This window comes from Schistocerca gregaria, chromosome 8, assembly GCF_023897955.1.
Source record: "Schistocerca gregaria isolate iqSchGreg1 chromosome 8, iqSchGreg1.2, whole genome shotgun sequence".
In the NCBI taxonomy this organism is placed as follows: Eukaryota; Metazoa; Arthropoda; class Insecta; order Orthoptera; family Acrididae; genus Schistocerca; species Schistocerca gregaria.
In genome coordinates, this window is record NC_064927.1 from 454,508,542 (window position 1) to 454,531,416 (window position 22,875).

A 22,875-nucleotide genomic window follows, 5' to 3' on the forward strand; every position below is an offset into this window, starting at 1 on the left:
AGAGGGTCCCCACAAAGAAGGAGCGCGCCATCGGAGACGCTGGCAATCATGGGGGATTCCTCCGCAATGGATTTCTCTTCTTCTTCTCTCTTGGCTTCTGCCCACAAACAGAAACTTGACCAGCCACCAGTGACAAAAGTACTACTGCCTGCCCCACAGTTCCTCGTAGTTTCTCGATCTGAGGACTCGAAGGATTTTTCCTCTGTCAACCCTTTCGTTATCCAGAAGGGCATAGATGCCATAGCCGGATCGGTCAAGTCTTGGACCAGGTTGTGTAACGGTACCTTGTTACTAGAAACTGAGAGCGCCTTTCAGGCATAAAAACTGCTTCGGGCCACACTCCTGTACACGTTCCCTGTCCGGGTGGAGGCTCACCGCACTTTAAATTCGTCTCGTGGTGTGGTATATACTAGATCACTCGACGGATTGACTGACGAGGAGATTCAGTCTTTCCTCGCTGAGCAGGGCGTGACGGCTGTCGATAGGGTCATGAAAAATGTCAACAATGACCTTGTACCGACCCAGACACTTTTCTTGACCTTTGATAGTGTTCAGCTGCCGTCACGCATCAAAGCGGGCTAAGAGGTTATTTCTGTTCGCCCCTATGTCCCGACACCTACACGCTGCTACCAGTGTCAGCGTTTTAATCACACTTGCCAATCTTGTTCCAAGGCGGCTAAATGTGTCACTTGTGGCAGGGATGCCCATGAGGGTGACTGTCCACCTCCGTCTCCTCGTTGTGTGAACTGTCAGGGTGATCATGCAGCGTCCTCCCACGACTGTCCCATCTACAAGGAAGAACGCTGTATCCAAGAAATTCGGGTCAAAGAGAAAGTGTCCACCTCGGCTGCTCGCAAGCTATTTGCTAGTAGGAAGCCCACGCTGCTCCCAGCAAAATACAGTACTGTCCTCGCCTCTCCTCAGAGTACCAGGGAGGTGGCGACGCAGACATGCGATCTGACCTTCAGCACTACGGTCGTCCGTTCGGCCACTGCTAAGATCGCCCGGTCGACGTCTCCTCTTCCTCCTGTCACCCTTCAGACACAAGCACCTTTATCGGCTTGTGCCAAGACGAAAACCCAAAAGTCAGATGCACGGGCCTTCAAGAAAGAACCGTCTCGTGCAGACCTCCTATGTAGCTCGAACTCTGAGCCATCGACCAATACTTCCACAAAACGACCTTCCAAGAAGGCTCATAGGAAGCACAGTTCTGCTTCCCCACCACGGCGCATTTCTTCTCCTGCGCCACCCAGCAGTTGCCGCCCCAGGCCGTCATCCATTTCGCCTGGCCGCACCGCGGGTAGCCAAACATCTGGCCGTTCACCAGCGGAGGAAGCTCCCTCTCCCGACCATCTTAACAAGATGGCCGATGAACCTATAGAACAAATGGACGATGACTGTCCGCCTACTGCTAGCGGCGGCAGTGCTCGCTCGAAGCCGGGCCCTCAGCGGCCTTCCAGATGACCCCTTCCTGCATCTTCTTCTTCTCACGATGGCACTTATTCACTGGAATATTCGCAGCATTCGCTCCAACTGAGAGGACTTGAAATTGCTGCTCCGCTTGCACCATCCGCTCGTCGTAGCCCTCCAGGAAACGCAGCTATGCTAATGCGATCACATTGTCTTGGCACACTATACCTCTGTGCGTTTTGACCTACCCCCTGTGGCAGGTATTCTGGCTCATGGAGGGGTTATGTTGCTGGTCCGGGATGATATCTACTATGATCCCATCACATTGCACACCGGCCTGCAGGCAGTTGCCGTCCGCGTTACTCTCCCCACTTTAACATTTTCCATTTGTTCTGTTTATACTCCATCGTCGTCTGCTGTTACCAGGGCAGACATGATGCAAATTATTGCTCAGCTACCTGCACCATTTTTGTTAACTGGAGACTTCAATGTTCACCATCCTCTTTGGGGCTCTCCAGCATCCTGTCAGAGGGGCTCCCTGTTAGCAGATGTTTTCAACCAGCTCAATCTTGTCTGCCTTAATACTGGCACCCCTACTTTCCTTTCAGACACATCTCACACCTATTCCCATTTAGACCTCTCTGTATGTACTACCCAACTTGCAAGCCGGTTTGAGTGGTATGCACTTTCTGATACATATTCGAGCGACCATTTCCTGTGTGTTATCCATCTCCTGCATCATACCCCTTCTCCGTGCTCAACTAGTTGGAACATCGCCAAAGCAGACTGGGGGCTCTTCTCTTCCAGGGCGACCTTTCAGGATCAAACCTTCACATGCTGCGATAGTGAGGCTGCACACCTCACGGAAGTCATTCTCACTGCTGCTGAATATTCCATCCCTTACACTACTTCTTCTCCACGTCGCGTACCAATCCCCTGGTGGACCGCAGCGTGTAGAGACGCTTTACATGCTCGTTGACGTGCTTTACGCACCTTTAAACGCCACCCTACAGTGGCGAATTGTATCAATTATAAACGATTATGTGCGCAGTGTCGTCATATTATTAAAGAAAGCAAGAAAGCCAGCAGGGCTGCTTTCACAAGCATCTTCAACAGTTTTACTCCTTCTGTTGTCTGGGGTAGCCTGTGCCAGCTATCTGGCACTAAGGTCCACTCACCAGTTTCTGGCTTGACGGTCGTGAATGATGCCCTTGTGGTCCCTGAGGATGTCTCCAATGCCTTCGGCCGCTTTTTCGCAGAGGTTTTTTGCTCCACTCATTACCACCCTGCCTTCCTCCCCCAAAAACAGGCAGAGGAGGCTAGGCCACCTAACTTCCACTTCTCGAATCATGAAAGTTATAATGCCCCATTCACCATACGGGAACTCAAAAATGCACTTGCCCGGTCGCGGTCCTCCGCTCCAGGGCCTGCTTCTATTCATATTCAGATGCTGAAGAACCTTTCTTCTGCGGGTAAAGGTTTCCTTCTTCGTACTTATAATCGCATCTGGATTGAGGGACAAGTTCCCGCATGCTGGCGCGAGTCTATTGTTGTACCGATTCCTAAGCCGGGGAAGGAAAAGCACTTGCCTTCCAGTTATCGACCCATCTCGCTTACCAGCTGTGTCTGTAAGGTGATGGAGAGAATGGTGAACTCTCGTTTGGTTTGGCTGCTCGAATCTCGACGCCTACTTACCAATGTACAATGTGGATTTCGTAGGGGCCGCTCTGCTGTTGACCATCTGGTTACCTTGTTGACCTTCATTATGAATAACTTCTTGTGGAAGCGCCCCACCGCGGCTGTGTTCTTTGATTTGGAAAAGGCTTACGACACCTGTTGGAGGGCAGGCATTCTCCGCACCATGCATACATGGGGCCTTCGCAGTCGCCTCCCTCTTTTTATTCGTTCCTTTTTAATGGATCGACAGTTCAGTGTACGTGTGGGTTCTGTCCTGTCAGACACCTTTTGCCAGGAGAATGGGGTGCCATAGGGCTCAGTTTTGAGTGTCGCTCTCTTCGCCATAGCGATCAATCCAATAATGGATTGCCTCCCAGCTGATGTATCAGTCTCCCTTTTCGTGGACGATTTTACCATCTATTGCAGCGCGCAACGTACATGTTTCCTGGAGCGCTGTCTTCAGCGTTCTGTTGACCGTCTTTACTCCTGGAGTGTCGCCAATGGCTTCCGTTTTTCTGCCGAGAAGACGGTCTGTATTAACTTCTGGCGCTACAAAAAGTTTCTCCCACCGTCCTTACGACTTGGTCCCTTTGCTCTCCCATTCGTGGAGACAACAAAATTTTTAGGTCTTACATTTGACAGGAAACTTAGCTGGTCTCCACATGTCATATTTGGCTGCCCATTGTACCCGTTCTCTAAATGTACTCCGTGTTCTCAGTGGTATGTCGTGGGGAGCCAATCGAACCGCCCTACTTCGCCTATATCGGTCGATCGTTTGCTCCAAGCTGGATTATGGGAGCTTTGTATACTCCTCTGCACAGCCGTCCATCTTACACTGCCTAAACTCCATACAACATCGGGGTTTACGTCTTGCGATCGGAGCGTTTTATACTAGTCCCGTCAAGAGTCTTCATGCTGAAGCCAGTGAATTGCCACTCACCTACCGGCGCGATATACTGCTTTGTCATTATGCCTGTCGGCTACTGTCAATGCCCGACCACCCATCGTATCGTTCCTTTTTTGACGACTCTCGACCGTCAGTACGGGTTGTATGTCTCTGCCCTGCTACCCCCTGGAGTTCGCTTTCGTCACCTCCTTCAACGCCCTGCAACCTTTAGAGTGGGCGAGAGCCACACGCTACCTTGGCTCCAGTCTCAGGTTCGCGTTCACCTTGACCTCAGCTCGCTCCCAAAGGGGGTTACCCCCGGTTCAGTATACCACTCCCGTTTTGTCGAACTTGGTTCGAAGTTCATTAATATGACCTTCATTTATACAGATGGCTCGAAGACCAATGACGGGTCGGGTGTTCTTTTATTGTCGGATCACAAAGTTTCAAATACCGGCTCCGTGGCCATTGTTCGGTCTTCACAGCTGAGCTCTTTGCCCTCTACCAGGCTGTTCTTTACGTCTGCCGCCACCGACATTCTGCTTATGTCATCTGCTCCGATTCTCTGAGCGCCATCCAGAGCCTCAGTGATCCGTATCCGGTTCACCCTTTCGTGCACCAGATCCAACGCTCTCTTTAGCAGCTGGTGGACGACGGGTCTCCAGTTAGCTTAATGTGGGTTCCTGGCCATGTTGGTATCCCTGGGAACGAAGCTGCAGATGCCGCAGCCAAGGCTGCGGTCCTCCAGCCTCGGATGGCTTCTTGTTATGTCCCTTCATCAGATTGTAGCAGGGTCATTTGTCGGCGCATTTTATCGCTGTGGCATGCCGATTGGGCTGCACTTACGGACAACAAGCTTCGGGCCTTGAAACCTCTTCCCACGGCTTGGACATCCTCCTCACGTCCTTCTCGGTGGGAGGAGGTCATTTTGGCTCGACTATGAATTGGACACTGCCGGTTCAACCATCGCCATCTGCTGATGGCTGTGCCGGCGCCTTTCTGTCCATGTGGGCAATTGCTGACAGTCCGCCACATTTTAACGTCCTGTCCGGATTTTACTACACTGCGTCTTGATCTTGGACTGCCATGTACTCTGGATGCCATTTTAGCGGATGACCCATAGCTGCTGCTCGCGTTTAGTTGCTGTTTTAACCTTGTGCCTCGCGGTGCATTCCTAACTTAGTCAGGGCGCTAATGACCATCGTAGTTGTGCGCAAAAAAAAAAAAAAAAAAAAAAAAAAAAAAAAAAAAAAAAAAACTGTGGATGCCACCCTTCGTATACTATCATTCCCCATGTTGATGGCCTTGCTGATACGCAACACTTTCTCTCCCATCACACTTTGACTCTAAAATCACCACCTCATTCCTAATACATCTAACTAATTACATCCATGCACATAATTATATTAAAAACAAAGATTCCAAGACTTACCAAGAGGGAAAGCGCTGGCAGACAGGCACAATGAACAAAACACACACACAGAATTACTAGCTTTCGCAACCGATGGTTGCTTCTTCAGGAAGGAGAGGGAAAGGCGAAAGGATGTGGGTTTTAAGGGAGACGGTAAGGAGTCATTCCAATCCTGGGAGCGGAAAGACTTCCCTTAGGGGAAAAAAAGGACAGGTGTACACTCGCGCGCACACACACACACACACACACACACACACACACACACACACACACACACACACATCCATCCGCACATACACAGGAAGTACACAGGCAAAGAAGTTGTTGAAAGACAGGTGAGGTACGAGCGGCGGCAACTTGAAATTAGCGGAGGTTGAGGCCTGGCGGATATCGAGAAGAGAGGATATACTGAAGGGCGAGTTCCCATCTCCGGAGTTCGAATAGGTTGGTGTTGGTGGGAAGTATCCAGATAACTCGGACGGTGTAACACTGTGCCGAGATGTGCTGGCCGTGCATCAAGGCATGTTTAGCCACAGGGTGATCCTCATTACCAACAAACACTGTCTGCCTGTGTCCATTCATGCGAATGGACAGTTTGTTGCTGGTCATTCCCACATAGAAAGCGTCACAGTGCAGGCAGGTCAGTTGGTAAATCACGTGGGTGCTTTCACACGTGGCTCTCCCTTTGATCGTGTACACCTTCCGGGTTACTGGACTGGAGTAGGTGGTGGTGAGAGGGTGCATAGGACAGGTTTTACACCGGGGGCGGTTGCAACGGTAGGAGCCAGAGGGTAGGGAAGGTGGTTTGGGGATTTCATAGGGATGAACCAAGAGGTTACGAAGGTTAGGTGGACGGCGGAAAGACACTCTTGGTGGAGTGGGGAGGATTTCATGAAGGATGGATCTCATTTCGGGGCAGGATTTTAGGAAGTCGTATCCCTGCTGGAGAGCCACATTCAAGGTCTGATCCAGTCCCGGGAAGTATTCTGTCACAAGTGGGGCCCTTTTGGGGTTCTTCTGTGAGAGGTTCTGGGTTTGAGGGGATGAGGAAGTGGCTCTGGTTATCTGCTTCTGTACCAGGTTGGGAGGGTAGTTGCGGGATGCGAAAGCTGTTTTCAGGTTGTTGGTGTAATGGTCGAGGGATTCAGGACTGGAGCAGATTCGTTTGCCACGAAGGCCTAGGCTGTAGGGAAGAGACCGTTTGATATGGAATGGGTGGCAGCTGTCATAATGGAGGTACTGTTGCTTGTTGGTGGGTTTGCTTTTTCTTAGAGTGAGAGATACATAAACATATTGATGGCATCGCCATGGATAATCAAATGAGGTCCTCTTATGCCAGTCAGTTTATGGGCTATCAAGAGACACCTTCCTAGCCTCCATAAACACCTTGTCTGGTTCAAGTCCGTTGATGATTTCTTCATGATCTGGACCCAGTGCAAAGACTCCCTGTCCTCACTCTTCGACAGCCTTGATACCTCTCCCGTTTGCTGCACCTGGTCCTCTTCAGCCACCTTCCTGGAGTTTGTTCCCCACCTCTCTGATAGCTCCATGCGTACTTCTGCCCATATCTAGTCCATGAACCATCAATATACCTGCATTTTGACGGCTGACACCCCTGCCACACCAAAAAATCTCTTCTGTATAGTCAAGCCACCCATAGACAGTGCATCTGCAGCAAAGAGAATTTCCTCAGCCAGTACGCCTGTTGTTGCTGTGGTGGTGGTCTTCAGTCCAGAGAGTGGTTTGATGCAGCTATCCATGCTACTCTATCCTGTGCAAGCTTCTTCATATGCAAGTAACTACTACAACCTACATCCTTCTGAATCTGTGTAGTGTATTCATCTCTTGGTATTCCGCTGTGATTTTTACCCTCTATGCTGCCCTCCAATACTAAACTGGTGATCCCTAGATGTCTCAGAATGTTTCCTATCAACCAATCCCTTCTTTCGGTCAAGTTTTGCCACAAATTTATTGTCTACCAATTTGTATTCAGTACCTCCTCGTTAGTCACATGGTCAACCCATCTTATCTTCAGCAGTCTTCTGTAGCACCACATTTCGAAAGCTTTTATTCTCTTCTTGTCTAAACTATTTATCGTCCATGTTTCACTTCCATACATGGCTACACTCCATACAAATACTTTCAGAAAAGACTTCCTGACACTTAAATCTGTCCTCGATTTTAACAAATTTCTCTTCTTCAGAAACTTTTTCCTTGCCATTGCTAGTCTACATTTTATATCCTCTCTACTTCGACCATCATCAGTTATTTTGCTCCCCAAATAGCAAAACTCATCTACTTCTTTTAAGTGTCTCAGTTCCTAATTGAATTCCCTCTGCATCACCTGATTTATTTCGACTATATTCCATTACAATTCCCTTTTTTGGTTTTGTTGATGTTCCTCTTGTATCTTCCTTTCAAAGCACTGTCCATTCCATTCAACTGCTCTTCCAGGTCCTTTACTGTCTGACAGAATTACAATGTCATTGGCAAACCTCAAAGTTTTTATTTCTTCTCCATGAATTTTAATTCTTACTCCAAATATCTCTTTTGTTTCCTTTACTGCTTGCTCAATAGACAGATTGAATAACATCGGGGATAGGTTACAACCCTGTCTCACTCCCTTCCCAACCACTGCTTCCCTTTCATGTCTCTCGACTCTTATAACTGCCATCTGGTTTCTGTACAAATTGTAAATAGCCTTTTGCTCCCTGTATTTTACCCCTGGCACCTTCCGAATTTGAAAGAGAGTATTCCAGTCAACATTGTCAAAAGATTTCTCTAAGTCCACAAATGCTAGAAATGTAGGTTTGCCTTTTCTTAATCTATTTTCTAAGATAAGTCCTAGGGTCAGTATTGCCTCACGTGTTCCAAAATTTGTATGGAATCCAAACTGATCTTCCCCGAGGTCAGCTTCTACCAGTTTTTCCATTTGTCTGTAAAGAATTTGTGTTAGTATTTTGCAACCGTGACTTATTAAACTGATAGTTCGGTAATTTTCACACCTGTCAATGCCTGCTTTCTTTGGGATTGGAATTATTATATTCTTCTTGAAGTTTGAGGGAATTTCGCCTGTCTCATACATCTTGCTCATCAGATGGTAGAGTTTTGTCAGGACTGGCTCTCCCGAGGCTGTCAGCAGTTCTAATGGAATGTTGTCTACTCCTGGGGCCTTGTTTCAACTTAGGTCTTTCAGTGAACTGTCAAACTCTTCATGCAGTATCATATCTCCCATTTCATCTTCGTCTATGTCCTCTTTCATTTCCATAATATTTCTCTCAAGTACATTGCTCTTGTATAGACCCTCCAGCAATTACTAAAGGAACAAAATTAATTATCATGATAAAATTACGGCTTTGCTGATTAGTGGAAGAAACAATTTACATTGAGTAGGTGAGATCACCTCCACTTTTCACCTCAGGGGGGGGGGGGTGGAAAAAATGTAGAAGCACTACAGATTTTATTTAATGTAGTATCATGTTACATAATGCCTATGTCAACTGGAAAATGGCAAACTTGATAAAAATATCTAGGATATATAACTATATCTCAAAATTGGAACTGTGATTTGAGAAGCATAAAATAAAACCAGATACTCTGGAAAGCCAACACATTGAAGTTCAACATGCAGAGCACACTAGACATTGACCAGAATTGACAAGACATGTGCCAAAGATACTGCAATAATCCACTGTTATAAGGCCAGTCCCAATATATACAGCACCTTCAATGGACTCACATATGTCAAACAGCAAAACTCTTGATCATTCTAAGAAGAATACAATAGACCATCACAAATATAGTATGTGAATAAGATGCTTGGAGCAAAACTTGTAGAACAAATTGCACAAAAAGTTCAGAACATCAAGTTCCAACACAAGCAGTAATAGGAACATAAAGTTAAAACACAGACTATGAAGTCCTCTAAAAGGTGCAGAAAAAAGTGTATCCGAATGCAATTAGAACAGGAGCAAAGAGGAACTGTAGAGAGACAAAAATACACAATAATAAGCAACTGAATTACAATGTAAAGGATGTATGAAGCAAAAAAATGAACTTTGGAGAAGTTTTTTGAATGTTTCCTCTGTCACTTGGGTCACTAAATTTTTTTGAAATACTTCCCATAAACAAGAAAGAATTTCATTTAAAATCAAAAAACCTTGTAAAGAAATGTGTCATTGTAAACTTTACATGAATTAATACAACAAAAAAGCAAAACAGAAGTCATTTATTGTGTCTCATTGATCATAATAGTGAAACCATCAGGTATGTGGGAGAAAGAGTGTACTCATAAACAGTGGGAAATAATTATTAGAAATTATTTTAGTTTTTAATCATTCTCTTACAGCATATATTATGTTTGCTTATTCAAACTAAATTTAACATAGTAAAACTAATAGGTGAGAGCCATTGTTTTGAGAACAGCTACTGTTTCATCAGTTATGTTAAACCCTTGCTGTTAATCTACTACTTAGTCTCTCCATGAATACATTTTAGAGAAGATTAAAAGTTTTATATTTGTATGCACCATACACTCCGCATGAGCACCACGTGTCACTCGAGAAACATCACAACAGAAGTTCATTTAATTTCACACAGGACTCAACAGGTCCCTCTCAATTGATTAGATTGAAAGCTTCAAAAATTAGGTTTCTCAGCTCCTGAAGAATAGTTGCCATAAGTGGGGCAAAGACTCTGTCTTTTATGTACCCCCACAGAAAAAAATCACAGGGTGTGAGGCCTAGTGAGCTGGAAGGCCAAAAGAAATTAACAATATCTTATTGTCTACTTCTTCCAGTACAACATTGTGGGATGGAAGTGTTAAGAAAATGTTAATGAAAGTGAGGTGGGGCGTCTTCATGCATAAAAATGAAATCATTGGAATCGTCACTAAGCTGAGGAAACAATCAGCATTGCAGCATGTCCAGGTATGACATTCCTGTCACAGTTTCATGTACAAAAAAGAAAGGTCTGTCAACTTTGAGTACAGAAATGGCAGTAAACACATTCAGTTTCGTTGAGTCTCTTTCATGATCAAATACGATGCCAGAATTTTGTGACCCTCAATTGTGGTGATTTATTTTACCCGATAGATGAAATGTTGATTTATCTAAAAAGATGAGTTGTTTGGAAAAAGTGTCCTCTGCCATATCCTGAGGAACTGAAATGCAAAATTTGCACCTTCTGTTACAGTAACCGGGATGCAATTGCTGCAGTAACTGTATCTTGTAAGGCTTCAAATGCAGGTGTCATTTCAGAATGCACCGCAACATTGTTTGCGAAAATTGAAGTTCCTGGGGTACCCATCTTCTGGACTTCAGAGGGCTCCATGTGAACACATCTTGGATATGCTCGACATTTTCATCAGACATACATGGCCAACCAGTCCACTTCCCTTTGCATTTGCAACCACCTTCCAAGAATTTTGTATATGATCTATACATTTGCTTGTGTATAGGCAGCTTGTTGCAAAATTGATAGTGGTCTGTGTGTTGCACTCGAACAATGGATTTATGTCGCACGAATTCCAATGCACAGAATTAGTTCGCATGTTGTGTAGTCACCATGTTGCTACAAACAACAGCACATCTGGATCAAAACTTTGAATGTTCCTCTATCCAGTGACAGGCACAGTGTACTTCTATCTGCTATGTTATATCTGTAATAACCAACTGAAGTATGTTCTTTCTTCTTGAATCACCCAGTATTTGCTTGAGAAGGCTTTAAGGGCCACGGTCATACATACAAGATATATATAGATATTTTAGGATATATAGCAATAACACTTTGTTGCATTTATCAGTGTTTTGACCAGTGCTGCAGTTGAAATTCATAAGGGGGAGGGGGGGGTGGAATATAGGTGATTTATAGCCAGAATGATCAGAATGACACAGGCTCTGCTAAAGGAATCCACAATAAACTTTGCTATGGCTAGAAGAAAAATATAGCTGGATCTTAAGTCATCTAAAATATATAGGTTACTCAAAATCCTTATCCTCTAAGTACCATAACAAGTGGCTGTTTAAGAGTTATTTTCTGCAACAATGGACACCCTATATGACCAGACTTCAACTTGTTATTTTTGAGCAAGACTTCAAATTACATGACCACTAGGGAAGGTGGAGGTAGAGCCTCACAGCAAATTACCTACATTCAAATCTACATCTATATCTATATTCAGCATACCCCTGTGAAGTGCTTGACAGAGAACAAAAAGGGACAGAGATGTACTATAATAAGTGTTGAGGAGGATATGTGGTGGCACTGGAATTCTAACGGTAGCATGTATTTCAACAGTGGCCGCTTGTACATTAGTTTTAAACCAGGTCTTCCACTTGAACATGGTGAGTCAACAGTAGAGGCAATAAGTCCTCAGGCTTCAGTGTTTACTGTAAAGCAGTAAACTTGACACACACACACACACACACACACACACACACACACACACACACACACACAAAATTTGCATCACTAAGAAAGTGTCATCACAATGACACAGGATGGGTCCTCTCGCCTGTGGATGTGACTGTGAGTCAATCAGGCATGGCTGATACAGAACTGGTAATGGATAGCAGATTCTTCTTGGGAAGAGTGCAGAGAAGATTTCCATGTGGTTGTGGCTCCTTTCATTGTTTGGCTTGTTTGCAGTATCCATGGCTTGCCACTCCTTGTTCCAAGTCTCCAAAAGCTTAAGTTGCAATGTAAGTTTGGGGGGGGGGGGGGGGGGGGGGGGGAGGGAGTAGGCATTTGTATGCAACAAGTAAGTGTGTGTGTGTGTGTGTGTGTGTACTTGGTGGGTACTCAACAGTGATATTATCAACTCCCTGGCATATTTTCAAAGTAACAAATGCGGACAAAATCACTAAAATTATTGTATTTACTCAATAACACTCATACACTCATTCCCACCTAATTCACATTCGCTCACACACTCACTATTTCTCATGCCTTAAGGCAACAGAAAAAGTGTGAAAGGTATAATGACACTAGAGCTAAAACAATTACACAGATATATGTGACTGGCTTACCACTTACAAAAAAATTGGGTGAGCCATTAAGAAAATGTCCCTTAAATTTTCTGGAAACAAATTGTACAAATAACAAAAAGGTGAAAAGCTTCACCACATTCATCTGAACATCACTTAAAATAGAGTGTGGATATGCCAGCAAATCTGCCAGTGCCCTCTGATCCAAAAACATAAGTCACTTAAAACGTGGTGCACAGTGATCTCTATGCCACATGCACTACACACTGGAGTGTTGTTGGGCCAGATCAAGAAGCCATGTGTCAGAAGACTGTGCCTATGTGAAGGCGAGGTAGGAGGACCTCATCCCGTCTTTGTGGCTGAAAGGAGTTAAGATGAATAGTGGGCTTTACTAGACACAGCTTATTATCTGTCACTTCCAGCCAATCATTCCCCATGCAATGCATGACTCTGTACCACAGTAAGTTGACAGAATGCAGGGGAATGGCACATTGAAATAACTGGGGATCACAACATGCTGCCTTGGCTGCTATGTGTGTCCTTTCATTCCCCATAATAACCACATGCCCTGGCACCCAGCACGAAGACACCCCCTTCCCCAGCTGTTGTAGTTGGAGGAGAATGTCCTGAATATTACGGACTATTTTATTTGCCGGGTACAAGTATTGTAGAAAGAGAGTAGGGCACTCAGAGAATCGCACAGATGTGTAATTTAGCACTTGAAGTCTATCTCATCTGTTCCAGTGCCCACAAGATCGGATATAATTCTGCATCAAAGACAGTGAAGTCTCCTGGCATTTGGACCTTGAGGACAGGATCAGGGAAAACGACAGAGCAACTAACCAAGTCACCCTGTTTTGACCCATTCTTAAAGACAGCTGCAGAGGTGCAGTGATCAGTTAAAATGTCATAAAATAATTTCTTAAAAACATAGACAGCAGTACAATCTGTCCTGCACTGCACCAAATCTAAAATTAATCTGGGTGGTAGGCAGTCAAAACCCTGAATTTGGGATTGTATGTTTGCACCACACCAAGTGACTCCACCACACGCTACACGTGGATACCGAATGGCATCGTTGTTCATGTGTGACTAGAGAAACGGCATTCCAGAGGTGGACAAGCAACATAATGGTATGTGAGGAACTTACATGCCTGATGTACCATGAGCAGTTGTCGCCCAATGGTGAGTGGAGGTTCCTAAGCCTCAGCACAGATACTAGATACGGGGCTGGTCTTGTAAGCATCTGTGGCCAGTCTAATCCCCTCATGGTGGATATTGCCAATAATCTGCAGGTAAGAAGGCCTCACTGACCCATACACTGTGCACTGTGCACCATAGTCTAGCCACAAATTCACAAAGGGCCTATAAAACTGGAGCAGACATGCCCTGTCTGCTCTGCAAGATCTGTGGCTAAGGCACTTTATGATATTGAGTACCTTCTGGGTTTTAACTTTCAGGTCTCTCAGATGTGGTAACTATGATAGTTTGGGGGCAAAAATGAGGCCCAGAAACCTTAACAAGTCTTTAAAAAGTGGAAGGTGTCCCTCATATACGACTCAGTTAAAATAAAAATACAATGAGTATGATTAAAATGAAGACAAACACACTTATCTGCAGAAAATGGGAACCCATTTGCTCAGCCTACTTCTCTAACCCCTGCACACTAAGCTGCAACTGACGTGCAACACTGGAGGAGGAACAGAAAATACCAAAATTGTCCACATATAAGGAGAAATGTACAGGGCTCCTTACTGTAGACGTGATACTGTTCATGGCTATAGCAAAGAGAGTAATGCTCTAAGGAACACCAGTCTGCCACTCAAAACCATGCAACAGTACACCAGCAATCTGAGACTTAAAATGCGATTAGAAAGGAAGAAATGTATGAAAGTGGGGAGATGCCTATGAAAGCCCCATTGACGGAGTTGGTCGAGAATATTGTGTCTCCAAGTCTTGTCTTACGCCTTACTGATATTGAAGAATATGCCAAGACAGTGATGTTTACATAGGAAAGACTGCTGAATAGCCGCCTCTAGTAGGGTCAGGGCATTATCAATGGATCCAAATCTCCAGAATCTACACTGAGAATGGCTAAGGAGTGGCCTGGTATTTAACAACCAGACCAGGTGACCGATAATCATTCGCTCTAGGGTCTTTCCTACACAGCTCTTCAAGGCGTTGCTCTAGTAACTACTGGGATGTGTGTAGTACTTCTCTTGAGCCAGGTAAGTTTCCTTTCTGCCATATAAAATTAAAACTTTCAAGGAGGATTTACTTTGACACTGCTGACAAATGCCAACGCATGCAGTACCGGTTCTAGATGTGACCGGTATTCAGTATCAAGCATCTCAGACAATGCCAATTCCAGCTCCCAAACAGAGAAAGGGCACTTGTAAGACTAAGAATTGTGAGATCTGAAGTCCAACATTCCCCTCTCTACATTCACAAGGTAATGGCAAAATGTCGGATTATGGCTAGCATTGGCTGTAGCCACTGCAAAATGCTCAGCAGTTGTCTGAGCAATGCCTCTGTGTGTTATTTGGAGACACCCGTTTCAGCACTGCTGCTATTAGGAAATGACTGTTTACCGGAAATCCTCCAATGGATTCCCATACTTTTGTAGAAGTGGAACAGCTGATAGAGTTAAGGAATACTTGCCATACCATTTTCTTGCTCTCTAGCACAGTGCATTCCTGCGCTAGCAGTTTCTGTTCTTCCACATGTGTCTTGAACCCACTAGTGTTCTACTGTAATATGGGAGCTATCTATCACTGAGGTTGCAATTTTACTCTATTTTTCTGCCAGGGAGGGGAGCCCATCATGGATGAGGCTCAGTCTTGGTGTGAGATGATTGTCCCAGTCTAACCTCAGGGTCCATTAGCTCTACAGAAGAATCACGAGAGACGTCAGAGAGGACGGCATTTACATTGTCACACTGTTTACGTCCTGACTCCGTTGGTAGTGGATGCCTGACCTTTGATTTTTGCCTGTGTAGGCTTCAGAGCCACAACCATGGCAGTGCTACGCAATGGACTTGACTGAACCTTTGGAGGAGCAGAGAGCTCAACAACATCAGCTACTACAGCCTCGTCTGATGTTCTGGGAGGAAGTGCAGGGTTTGAAGTAACTGTAACAGCACAAAAGTACATTGACAAACACAGATACCAGTTCTGACACTAGCAACCTCTATTTGTGTAGCAGCATCAGTTTTCTGAACTGACAGTTTAACAACTGAAGTAAAGAAGTGGCGAGTGTGGGATAGGGGGGCTGCATGGCCTTATAAATCTTTTTGGCCTCACCATAGGGGATCCGTTCTGTAGTTTTGTCTCCTGTCTCTCCCATTCTTCAAGGAAGACACAGCAGTCCTTCCTCCAGACAGGTTGAGCCCCAAAGCATTTCATACACTTTGGAGGAGATGAACATCCGACTACCTTGTGGCCAGCCTTATCACATTTGCACCAAGTGACTTCCCCCTAACCTCCAAGAGTGATGTGCCCAAAGTGCTGGCATTTAAAAGATAGCAATGGGTTTGGGACATACAGCTCCATGGTTAGCAAAGAAAACCTGCCTTAATATGTTCTGGGAGTTTTAAGCTATTAAAAGTGAAGATAAATGAGTTGGATTTAATCGGATTGCCTTCCATCCTTCTCTTAATATTCTGTACATCTACAAGGCTTTCTTGGGCCCACACAACTTTCAGGTCTTCTTTGGGTATGTCCAGGAGGTCCTTGCATATCAAAACACCTTTACTGTAATTTAAATTGGTGTGGAGCTCTGTCTCAGTGGCATATTCCCCGAGGTTTTTGACCTTCTGCAGGCTTGTCACTTGCTGGGAACTTCAGGTTTTCACCAACAGTCTCCCATTTCGCAGCCACTTAACGGATTTTAACTTATCTGCAATCCCTTCTAAAGTCTTTTGAATAAAAGACAGTGAGACTTTTTCAAAGCTTGTCTCTTTCCTTTTAACTGATTCTGGAGTGAGAGAACTGGCTACATGAGCCCTCCTATTAGATTGGGTTTGGTACCTTCCACTGGCCTACACTTTCCGCTGGGAGGAGGAAGTGAAAATTTCGAAAAATCCATCTTGGTCCCACAAGCAGCTAAGGAAAAAGTCCACGTTAACAGGGCCCCCGAATGATAGGTAAACTTTACACAACTGAGGTGCAGCAGGTTTCCCAGAGGTTGCCTGCTAATGTCTGTTCCATATCAACAGCCTTGCATCTTGTCAGTGCACAGCAAACCTTGAGATAGAGGTTTAGTTTTTTTGATAGAGATTTTTGCCATCTTTGCTATCTGGGCAATTAAGTAAAGGTTCTTGTTCCCTGTGGCGCACAACGTTCCATTGCCTTGCCACACGGTGGTCGTTCAAGCACGCCCATAGCTTACAAAAACATGGAACTGTGGCATTTAACAGTTCCCAGCTCAGAAACCCCAGGGTTGCCAAGCCCGTACACAGCAATTTAATGCTAAGCCCCTGAGGGCTACAATGTAAGTATTGTGTGGGACCCCAGGAAAGCATGAAGGCAAGATTTACTTGATTGTCAACCTTAGAAACATCAATATACACAACTTCTGAACCAAAAATTTTGCCAAGAATAGAGAGGAACATATGGTGAAACACAGAGGAGTTCTTTGCTGATGAGACTGTAGTATATGTGCAAGTGTAGTCGTTGAGTGACTCTAGGGGACACAGTGACTGAAGACAAAATTTCTGTCTGATGTGATGACTGGCAACTTGCTCTAAATGTAGAAAAATGTAAGCTAATAGACTTAAGTCAGTGTAATGGCCAGCCTGGATGTGGCTTTTAGGTAGCAATACACACCACACTAGGTAGAAAATAGTATGGCAAGTATTCCTTGACTCTATCAGCTGTTCCACTTCTACAAAAGTATGGGAACCCATTGGAGGATTTCCGATAAACAGTCATTTCCTAATAACAGCAGTGCTGAAACGGGTGTCTCCAAATAACACATGGAGGCATTGCTCAGACAATTGCAGAGCATTTTGCAGTGGCTACAGCCAATGCTAGACATAGTCCGACATTTTGCCATTACCATGTTAATGTAGTGAGGGGAATTTTGGACTTCAGATCTCACAATTCTTAGTCTTACAAGTGCCCTTTCTCTGTTTGGGAGCTGGAATTGGCACTGTCTGAGACGCATGATACTGCACCCGGTCACATCCAGAACCGGTACTGCATGCGTTGGCATTTGCCAGCAGTGTCAAAGTAAATCCTCCTTGAAAGTTTTAATTTTATATGGCAGAAAGGAAACTTACCTGGCTCAAGAGAAGTACTACACACATCCCAGTAGTTACCAGAGCTGTGTAGGAAAGACCCTAGAGCGAATGGTTATATGTCACCTGGTCTTGTTGTTCAAGACCAGGCAACTCCTTAGCCATTCTCAGTGTGGATTCTGGAGATTTGGATCCATTGTTAATGCCCTGACCCTGCTAGAGGTGGCTATTCAGCAGTCTTTCCTATGTAAACATCACTGTCTTGGCACATTCTACAATATCAGTAAGGCGTAAGACAAGACTTGGAAACACAATATTCTTGAGCAACTCCGTCAATGGGGCTTTCATAGGCATCTCCCCACTTTCATACATTTCTTCCTTTCTAATCGCATTTTAAGTCTCAGATTGCTGGTGTACTGTTGCATGGTTTTGGGTGGCAGGCTGGTGTTCCTTAGAGCATTACTCTCTTTTTGCTATAGCCATGAATAGTATCACGTCTACAGTAAGGAGCCCTGTACAGTTCTCCTTATATGTGGACAATTTTGGTATTTTCTGTTCCTCCTCCAGTGTTGCACGTCAGTTGCAGGGGTTAGAGAAGTAGGCTGAGCAAATGGGTTCCCATTTTCTGTAGATAAGTGTGTTTGTCTTCATATTAATCATACTCATTGTATTTTTATTTTAACTGAGTCGTATATGAGGGACACCTTCCACTTTTTAAAGACTTGTTAAGGTTTCTGTGCCTCATTTTTGCCCCCAAACTATCATAGTTACCACATCTGAGAGACCTGAAAGTTAAAACCCAGAAGGCACTCAATATCATAAAGTGCCTTAGCCACAGATCTTGCAGAGCAGACAGGGCATGTCTGCTCCAGTTTTATAGGCCTTTTGTGAATTTGTGGCTAGACTATGGTGCACAGTGTATGGGTCAGTGAGGCTTTCTTACCTGCAGATTATTGACAATATCCACCATGAGGGGATTAGACTAGCCACAGATGCTTACAAGACCAGCCCCGTATCTAGTATCTGTGCTGAGGCTTAGGAACCTCCACTCACCATTGGGCGACCACTGCTCATGGTACATCAGGCGTGTAAGTTCCTCACATACCATTATGTTGCTTGTCCACCTCTGGAATGCCGTTTCTCTAGTCACACATGAACAACGATGCCATTCGGTATCGACGTGTAGCGTGTGATGGAGTCACTTGGTGTGGAGCAAACATACAATCCCAAATTCAGGGTTTTGACTGCCTACCACCCAGATTAATTTTAGATTTGGTGCAGTGCAGGACTGCTGTCTATGTTTTTAATAAATTATTTTATGACATTTTAACTGATCACTGCAACTCTGCAGCTGTCTTTAAGGATGGGTCAAAACAGGGTGACCTGGTTAGTTGCTCTGTCATTTTCCCTGATCCTGTCCTCAAGGTCCAAATGCCTCGAGACTGCACTGTCTTTGATGCGGAATTATATCTGATCTTGTGGGCACTGGAACAGATGAAATAGGCTTAAAGTGCTAAATTACACGTCTGTGCGATTCTCTGAGTGCCCTACTCTCTTTCTACAATACTTGTACACCACAAATAAAATATTTCGTAATATTTAGGACGTTCTCCTCCAACTACAACAGCTGGGGAAGGGGGTGTCTTCGTGCTGGGTGCCAGGGCATGTGGTTATTATGGGGAATGAAGGGACACATATAGCAGCCAAGGCAGCATGTTGTGATCCCCAGTTATTTCAATGCACCATTTCCCTGCATTTTACCACCTTACACTCTTTAACATCCATTTTTATTTATTTACTTATTTAGTCATAACTAATTTGAGGGCCAAACAGACCAAAGAAAAAAAAATCATCTTTTATTTGACAGTGCACTTGCCCACAAAAGTTCTTTGTAAGTGAGAAAACCAAATTTTGAAGTGTGATTTATTTGTACATCTGCACTGTTCACCTTATGTCACACTCCTTGACTTCCAGCAATTCTCACGGTTAAATACATTAGTGGCTGCAAAGTGTTTTGCATCCACTGAAGGACTCAGGACAGCTGTACATAAATAATTTGTGTACTTTACATAATTTCGCTTCAGGGTTAGAATCTACTCTGTAGGAAAACATTGAACAACATGAATTGATCTAAAGAGAATTATTACAAAAATAAGTTCACTGTTTTTTAAAGTAACGCATTGCTTCACTCTTAGGCTGAGGAATATTGTGTGTCATTGTATTGTAAGGTCCTCTGAAAGTACTTCATTTGATTCATTTATTTGTCCAGATATCTCACAATAATATAAGATTTCTCTTCGTTATAACAATGAAAATAGATTGCTTAAATTATACGTATACACCAAATATGTCATAATATTTATGTGAAGATAGGACAAGTGGTCAGCCATGGCCTTTATGAAGGAACCATCCCAATATTTGCTTGAATTTATTTAAGAAAACATGGGAAACCTAAATCATGATAGCCAGACAGAGCTAATTCTATCTTCCTGAATGTGAGATCTGTGTGTGTGTGTGTGTGTGTGTGTGTGTGTGTGTGTGTGTGTTTGTTTTGTTTTTACAATTGCACTGCCTCATTTGGTTCATTGTACAGTGTTCTTTGACTTACACACAATTTGCAGCAGATAACTTATACTTTCAACGTAATTTTGGACTGCATCATTGCTCACATTAAACATCTGCTGGTGACTGCTGGAGCATGAAGGTTCTGCTATGCATCTGGCACTCATTACAGTCTGATTGGAAAACTGACTCTGTCCTGTAAACATGCAACTATGCCCCATGCATGTTTTTATGTCCTCCCCTCCATCAACCTGAGTAACTTTGGTCACAATCCCCCCGTAAAGAGAAGAAAAGCAAACCTACATTTATGGCATTTGTGGATTTAGATAAAGATTTTGACAATGTTGACTGGAATACTCTCTTTGGAACTCTGAAGGTAGCGGGGATAAAATACAGGGAGCAAAATACTATTTACAACTTGTAGGGGCATTAAATTGAAGCAATGGTTGAGAAGGGAGTGAGGTATGGTTGTAGCCTATCACTGGTGTTACTCAGTGTGTACATTGAAGAAGCAGTATAGGAAACCAAAGAAAAATTTGGAATGGAAAGGGAGTGTGTGTGTGTGTGTGTGTGTGTGTGTGTGTGTGTTTGTTTTGTTTTTACAATTGCACTGCCTCATTTGGTTCATTGTACAGTGTTCTTTGACTTACACACAATTTGCAGCAGATAACTTATACTTTCAACGTAATTTTGGACTGCATCATTTCTCACATTAAACATCTGCTGGTGACTGCTGGAGCATGAAGGTTCTGCTATGCATCTGGCACTCATTACAGGTCTGATTGGAAAACTGACTCTGTCCTGTAAACATGCAACTATGCCCCATGCATGTTTTTATGTCCTCCCCTCCATCAACCTGAGTAACTTTGGTCACAATCCCCCCGTAAAGAGAAGAAAAGCAAACCTACATTTATGGCATTTGTGGATTTAGATAAAGATTTTGACAATGTTGACTGGAATACTCTCTTTGGAACTCTGAAGGTAGCAGGGATAAAATACAGGGAGCAAAATACTATTTACAACTTGTAGGGGCATTAAATTGAAGCAATGGTTGAGAAGGGAGTGAGGTATGGTTGTAGCCTATCACTGGTGTTACTCAGTGTGTACATTGAAGAAGCAGTATAGGAAACCAAAGAAAAATTTGGAATGGAAAGGGAGAAAAAATCTTTGTGGTTTGCTGATGATATTGTAATTATGTCAGAGATATAAAGGACTTGGAAGAGCAGTTGAGTTCAATGGGCAGTGTCTTGAAAGGATTATATAAGACAACATCAACATAAGCATTACAAGGATAATGGAATGTTGTTAAATTAGAACAGGTGATGTTAAGGGAATTAGGTTACGAAACAAGTCACTTAAAGTAGAATATGAGTTTTTCTATTTGGGCAGCAAAATAACTGGTGATGACCAAAGTTAAAGAGGATATAAAATGTAGACAGACAGTGTCAAGAAAAGCTTTTCTGAAGAACAGAAATATTTTTACACTGAATATAAATTTATGTGTTAGGAAGTCTTTTCTGGAGGTACGTGTCTGGAGTGTAGCTATGCAAGGAAGTGAAGCATGGACGATAAACAGTTTAGATGAAAAGAGAATACAAGCTTTCGAAATGTGGTGCTACAGAAGAATGCTAAAGATTAGATTGGTTGACCATGTGACTAATGAGGAGTTACTGGATACAATTGGGTAGACAATAAATTAGTGGCAAAACTTGACCGAAAGAAGGGATTGGTTGATAGGAAACATTCTGAGACATCTTGGGATCACCAGTTTAGTATTGGAGGGAAGTGTGGGTGGTAAAAATCATAGATGGAGACCAAGAGATTAATACACTAAGCAGATTCAGAAAGATGTGGGTTGCAGTAGCTATTTCGGAGATGAAGAGGCTTGTTTAAGATAGAGTAGCATGGAGAGCTGCATCAAACCAGTCTTTGGACTGAAGACCACAACAACAGCAGTAATCCACTACTGATTGCTGCAGCAGAATTTCACAGGCAGCAGGGCTCTGTACATGTGAAATGGTACAGTGATGTCCATTACGACTAGGGATTCACTTGTCATTTTAATCTGACTAGCTGGGAGGTACACAAGTGGTGAAATTTAGTTTGTGTGCTGTCATTATGTCATTCAAGTTTTCATTAGGATCCAACTCATATAGATAACACAGCTTTATCAACATATACTATAGTACCCACTAAGTTTGCTAGATAATAGTAGGTAGTCAAAATTGCAAATGCAACCAGTAAAATTTGTTGACATTAGAAATATCATATTCACACTCAGATATGTTTATTCATGCATAATATTTGAATGATAGTGGCCTTTTTCTAGAACTAAAATATTATAAATATAAATTTTAATCGTGTGTAGTGTAATTTTTTTGTGCTTTATTTTTATTGGGCCTTTGTATTAATTTCAGTGGCGTGCTACTGGAAGAGATCTGTTTGATTTGGTGTGCCGCACTATTGGACTAAGAGAAACATGGTATTTTGGACTTCAATATGAAGATTCAAAAGGCTTTATATCATGGTTGAAACTGGACAAGAAAGGTAATTTCTGATTTAATGAAGCACCATAGTGTGGGAACAGTATTCTGTGATACAGCATTCGTACAGTGATAAAAACTCAGATGTATTTCTTGTAGTTTCTGCCAATCAGTTGTTGTTGCAGATTGCTGCCAGGTTTATTAATTGAAGTTTTGACAGT

The 22,875-nt window shown here is 43.6% G+C and overlaps 1 protein-coding gene across 1 annotated transcript in view; it reads left to right on the top strand.

The window, feature by feature from the left end:
* The window catches only part of LOC126284167 (merlin), a 163,067-nt gene that overhangs the window by 14,097 nt on the left and 126,095 nt on the right, over positions 1 to 22,875 (top strand). The window contains exon 2 of the mRNA XM_049982899.1: positions 22,589 to 22,718. Coding sequence (XP_049838856.1) covers positions 22,589 to 22,718 — 130 coding nt within the window. The remainder of the gene's footprint in view (positions 1 to 22,588; positions 22,719 to 22,875) is intronic.